General features: G+C 38.0%; 1 protein-coding gene across 1 annotated transcript in view; it reads left to right on the top strand.

Annotated features, from left to right (window-relative positions):
- The window catches only part of LOC102493624 (ankyrin repeat domain-containing protein 26), a 130,857-nt gene that overhangs the window by 60,128 nt on the left and 64,446 nt on the right, over positions 1-6,283 (top strand). The window contains exon 16 of the mRNA XM_027766057.1: positions 4,159-4,352. Coding sequence (XP_027621858.1) covers positions 4,159-4,352 — 194 coding nt within the window. The remainder of the gene's footprint in view (positions 1-4,158; positions 4,353-6,283) is intronic.

Genomic DNA, 6,283 nt, shown 5'->3' with positions numbered 1-6,283 from the left:
ACACAGAGAGAGAGAGAGAGAGAGAGAGGGGGAGAGAGAGTGAGAGAGAGAGAAAGGGAGAAAGGAAGCCACCAGGTCTGGGACTTGAACCATGGTTGGCTATGTGGGAGTGTCCAGCACCTCAACCACCATGCCACCTGCTGGTCCCCAGATACATAGATATTTTAAAATGTAATTATAAACTTACTAAATACACACATGCAAAACAGGCCAAGTAGGATTTTGTACAATTTAAGAGCCAGCAAATGGCATGGTAATTAAAAGGCAATGGCCTAACATATGGCCAACTTGGTTCAAGTCCCAGCTATGGCAGGTTTCTCTCTCTTTCTCTCTCTCTCACATCTCTCTCTTGTCAAATTAGAATCAAATAATTAAGATGATAATAAATGAAATGAAAAGAAAAGAATGAACTTTTCTCAGTTTGATTTTTTCCCCCTTAAGGAAATGCGTGTTAGCCAGAGAGAGTGCAGTGTGAGGGGTGGATGTGAGAAAATATATTTTGGGGCAATGGCCATGCAACAATTTCATCTTCTCCAGACTCTTTTCGGGATTGTTGGCATGCACACACATGTACCCACCATGTTCTTCTAGGACCGGGACTGGGACTTGAACTACACACTCTGTCATGTGGTTAATCCTCACCACCTGCTGTACCCTACATTGAATACAAATGTATCCTCCTTGATGAGTCTGTTTACAGTACCTTTGACATTATAATTATGAATAGCTATGATTTCCTGAGATACTCTAAAATATCAGTTCTATCTACCCAATAGTCACTTAGACTTAGGTGAAGAGAAGTGATATTGTTTACATCCAATGCAAATGTAAAGTGTAGACAAACTGTCATAGATTGTAACTTTCCAGCTATCAAGTTCTCAAGTATGAAAAACCATGTTTCCCTACCCCAGCCATGTCATTAACATATATTATGCATTTGATGAGTATTAGTTGTATGTATAAAACAACTGTTGAACAAAAGAATGAGTCCCTTGATTCATTTCTTTATGAAAAAATAATCTCTAGAGTTTTGAAAGCAGCTTTCCACAATGGCCTATAATATAGTCTTTTTATTTCTAAGTTATTTTATTTCTGTATTATTATTATTATTATTATTATTTTCTATAAAGCATGTGCACTCACCAGAGAGAAACTAAGTAAAAGAGGTACAGTGATTGTAAAGACCAGCCCAGGGATGGCCACATTGCAATGTTTTTGGCTTTGGATTTGGGGCACACACACACACAAACATGCACCTGGCATGATTTTCAAACCACCAGATCTGGGATTGAAACTGAAGTAGCCCCTTTAGGATCCAACACTCTCACCTCCATACCACCTGCTGGCCTCTTGGCTCTTTGTAATAAGTTATATTGTGCATATTAAGAATTTCCTACTTACTTGCTATGTCTTTTCCATTGGTACTTATGGTGAAATAGATCAGAGAAAACACAAACTTCATTAGTATTTTAATAAGAAAAATTAGGGTGTAGGAAATTAATGGAGTGGAAAAGGTGATGTCAAAGGATTATTGGCTTTTCCATAATGGAAATAAAAGACAACATTGGAATTTATTGCTTTCTCTCGTGGTAACGTGTGCTTGGCCTGCTCAGGCAGTCTCTTCTAACTGAGCAGCGAGCTGATCTTATACAGAGTTCTGGGAAGAGTGGAGATTCAGGACCAGCAGCCCTCCAGGGCCACAAGGGGGTTGACATCCTCGGGGTGGCCTGGTTATTCAGTGAGTGTTGCCCATTGGAATGTGTGTTTATCAGAGTGGGTTGCTCTCAGATAGACTGTCTTTCTGAAGAATGTGGCTGACGTGTATAACTGATAGGTAAGGCTAGTGGTCACAGACTGAGAACATGTAAAACTGGGGCAGGGTGATGGTACTACAGTAAACTCAGTGTTCAGTGAGACTAATTCTCAGGAGAAGGTGCTGGGTTTGTGTCCGGAGAACTTCCTTAGTGCCAGGCATTTGCTTGCCCATGTTCTGGGATTGGGTGAGGCTAGAATTCAGTTTCAGCATCAGGACCTTCATGGGGGTGCTGTCTCTCCGTCTTTGTCTTTCTCTATTAAAAAAATGAATAAATGAATAAAAAATTTCAATGCTTTCTTATGGCTATGGGTCAGTCCATTCCTAACCTTGAGTTGACTTTGACCAGATATTTTCTATTTAGGTGTTGGGCCAGCTTGTAACATAGTTGTGATGATGAATTCATCCTACAGGGTCAACTACATGGTTCAAATCCCAGACCTCACTAGTAGAGAAACACACGGGGCACGTGTGCATGGCTGCCCAAGGCCCTGAGAAGAGAGGGGAGGTGAAAGGATTACAGTATAGCTATTCCTTCAGGGCTTCTTTCTCTCTCTCTTTCTCTTTTTCTCTCTTTCTTCCACTCTCCTCTTCCAAACGCCAGCACCCAATAGCTAATTAAAAGGGGGGAAAAGTGTTGGCTTTTCTTAGATATGTTTGAAGTAAAGGCTGTTTTGATTTTTAAATTGTAGACTTTTTTTATTTTGCAGTTTAAAGTTTAGATTGAAAACAATTGTGTAATGATTTCTATCTAGATAATTTCTTCTTTTTTCTTAATGCTTAATCTTAAGTTATTTACATACCTTTTATTTCATAGGTATTGTTAGTTGTCTTTGTGCTTTTTTGTACTTATATGGGCTTATACTCAACTCCTAACATAACAATCTCTAGTGGAAAATTTCACTCTTTTTAAATTTATGTAGGCATATAATAGTGTTGTTCTTAGGACCTGCAGGTGGTGTAATGGTTACCTTCTTGGACTCACACACAGCCCACTGAAGTGCAAGTCCAAGGACAGCTGCTTTAAATTCATGCCAAATGAACCTGTGTGCCCAAAACCCAGAGATAAGAATGGAGGAGAAGGGATTGTGCACTGAACAACCTCCCCTGGCTTTTTTTTTTTTCTCACTTTCTATCTCCATCTCTCTCTGTCTCACGGTTTAGTGCACATGCTCTATAGTAAACATTTCTCTTAAAGAAAATATGAAGCTCTTGTGTATGTTGTTTATTGCATAAAAAATAATGACGATTCTTTATTTATATTTGAATTAGGTACTAGGCTAAATATAAACCAAAGTTTTCTAGCAATTTATTTATTCATCTGTTTTTAAGTCGCCAGGTCCAGAATTTGAACCGTGGTCAACTACATGGGAGTCCAGCGATGTAGTCATTACACCATCAACTGGTCCCCAGAAATTTTATTTAAAAAATCATAACTAGCAGACTTTTGTATTTTGAACTATGTAAAGTAGCAGCTGAGTATTTTAACTATAAGATCCCCCAATATTCAGTATTTCCCTATTTTCTTTTTTCATGTTATATGTCCCTCATGGTATGTTAAAAAAACTTCTTTGTGAGCATTAGTTGGTGTAATAGCTATGTTGCTGGACTCTCATATAGTTGACTATGGTTCAAATCCTGAACCAAGTGGCTGAACTCACACTGGGCATGTGTGTGTGCATGCTCAAGATCCCGAGAGCAAAATGGAGGAGAAGGGATTGCGGTGTGGCCATCCCCTCTGGGGGGTGATTTCTTGCTTTCTGTCTCTCTGTCTCTCTCTGCCATACTGGAGAGTGCAAGAGAGGGAAAAACTCCTTATTAAAATTAAACATTATTATATATATAAATGATACCAAAAGTGATAGCACTAATCTCATGACAAGACTTAACAGTCACTCTTGGTAGGGGGGTGAGCTCCTTATTCTAAAAAAACATTGCCCTGTAGTGTACCTGTTCATCTCCAGTACTAGCTTCCCTGTATTCTATACTTTCCTTTCAAGTTCTTATGGAATCTTTGTGCTCACACTTCATTTATTAAGTAGAAAGGTTTTACCCTCTTTTTGACTTGAGAGTTCTTATTCTATATTTTACCTCTTTAGTATAAAACCTTCTTTTGTGCTTAGGTACAACTTTTCATAGATTAGCCCATATGTCAACTTGTACTATTCATCCTCATTTTGAAGCTGAGAGTATACACTTGGATGTAGTCGACATAGGGGAATTGTTTTTAAATTAGTAAATAAATTAAGATGGGACAGGGTGGGATTTAAAAAACAAAACAAAACTAGTTATCTGTTTTTGTTATTTTGTGTTTTAATATTCTGTATAATTATTTGAAACCAAAGGCTTTTTTACTGGGTTTCTTTCCAAGTAGTGATTCTACTCTGAGTGTGAAGGACACAAAAAAGGATGAAAATGAAGAATGGAGCTCGACAAAATGTAGAGTTATAGGAATGTTGCAGGCTGATCCAAATTCTGCTGGCCGACCATGTGTGAATGCTGTCAGCAGATCACGTGAAATAAATCCAGAAGGAGTCAGGTAAACATCTACAACTTCTTGATTTCCCTGTGACAAAAATGACCAATGGTTACCCTTTCTAGAAACACAGCAGAATAGTGTAGTCATCGGGTGAAACAAGAGAACACTCAACTGTTGATTCTATTGAAAAGTTGACACAAATAGGAACAAGTTCCTTGTTAAGGAACAGTTTCAGTAGTTTCTAGGAAAACCTGACTGTGAGGTAAGTGTAGAATTCTCTTCTGAGACTCTTTAATGGTAAAGGTAAGGGAGAACTGGGTAATAAATTAAGAGCTTGGGATTCCAGCAAGTTTTCTTCCTTTATATTAAAGCAGATGATTCTAGGTTATGTTTGTATGCTCTTGGAAATGATCTTACAGATTTGTTTATTATATTTAAATTTGTTTTAAGGTATAAGTATTAGTCCAGAGACCTCCCTGTCAGGTATTTGCTTGCCCATGGTTTGGGATTAGGTGAGGCTAGAATTCATTTGTAGCATCAGGACCTTTACAGGGGTGCTGTCTCTCTGTCTTTGTCTTTCTCTACTAAAACATGAATAAAAATCTTAAATGCTTTCTTATGGCTGTGGGTCAGTCCACTCCTAACCTTGAGATGACTTTGACCAGATGTCTTCAGTTTAGATATTGACTTTGGGTCAACTGGTGGCATAGTAATTATGATGAATTCTTCTCATGGGGTTGACTACATGTTTCAAATTTCAGACCTCACAGCTAGAGAATCACACTGGGCACGTGTGTGTGTGTGTGTGTGTGTGTGTGTGTGTGTGTGCCCAAGGTCTTGGAAATAAAATAGAGAAGGGATTACAGTGTAGCCATTCATTTAGGGTTTCTCTCTCTCCATCTCTCTCTCTCTTTATTGCTCCCTTCATCCGAGCACCAGCACCCAATAGCTTATTCAAAGGAAAAAACAAAGTGTTGTCTTCCCTCAAGTATGTTTGAAGTGAAAAGCTGTTTTGAATTTTAAATTGTAAACTTATTTTTTGCAGTTTAAATTTTAGGTAGAAAAGAATTGTGTAATTATTTCTGTCTGGATCATTTCTTTTTTTTTCCCCCTTGATCCTTAGTCTTAAGTTATTTACATAACTTTCATTTCATGGATAATTATTAGTTTTCTTTTTGTTTCTGGTGCTTTTATGGTCCTATACTCAACTCCTAATGTAGTCATCCCTAGTGGGAATGCTCACTCTTCTTTTTGGATTTATGTAGGCCTATAATAGTGTTGTTCCTAGGACCTTCAGGTTGTGTAGTGGTTACAGTTTTGGACTCACACATCGCTGATGACGTACAAGTTCAAGATTGGCCACTTTAAATTCATGCCGAATGCTAGAGGGTGTGTGCCCCAAACCCAGAAATAAGAATGGAGAAGGGATTTTACACTGGCCAACCCACTTGTGGGATTATTTTTTACTTTCTTTTTTTTAAATTTCAATTTATTTATTTGCATTCATTCACTGTACATCATTACAGCATACAAAATGAGATTTTTCCATCCAGAGTACACAGTTTATTGTCTCAATCAAGCACATCAACAAACATGTTATTGTCAGCAAATGATCTTCCATTTCTTGTTTTCTGTACGTTTTGCTTTTTTTCCCCCATCCTTGATTCCCTATCTCTTATCTTCTGCCATCTCCCACTCTCCTCCCACACTGTCTCCGGTATCTATGTATGCTTTTTATACCATTTTTCCCCCGACCTTTTATTGAATCACCAAAGACCCTAATCAATCCAAATACCCTCCTATCAAACACAGGTGACACACACATTTCCATGAACACAAGTCTAACTTTACGCATCCTATAAAGTAGCACCTAGCTGGGGCTACATATCCTACTGCAGTCATTGAATAGATATATTTTTTTTTCCTGAAACTTTTTTTTTTGTAACTCAATTTACATTCCTTCCCTAAGCATCATCACAGCACACAAAATG

Source organism: Tupaia chinensis, unplaced genomic scaffold, assembly GCF_000334495.1.
Source record: "Tupaia chinensis unplaced genomic scaffold, TupChi_1.0 Scaffold140464_1, whole genome shotgun sequence".
Lineage (NCBI taxonomy): Eukaryota > Metazoa > Chordata > Mammalia > Scandentia > Tupaiidae > Tupaia > Tupaia belangeri.
This window is presented reverse-complemented; position numbering and strand designations above follow the sequence as displayed.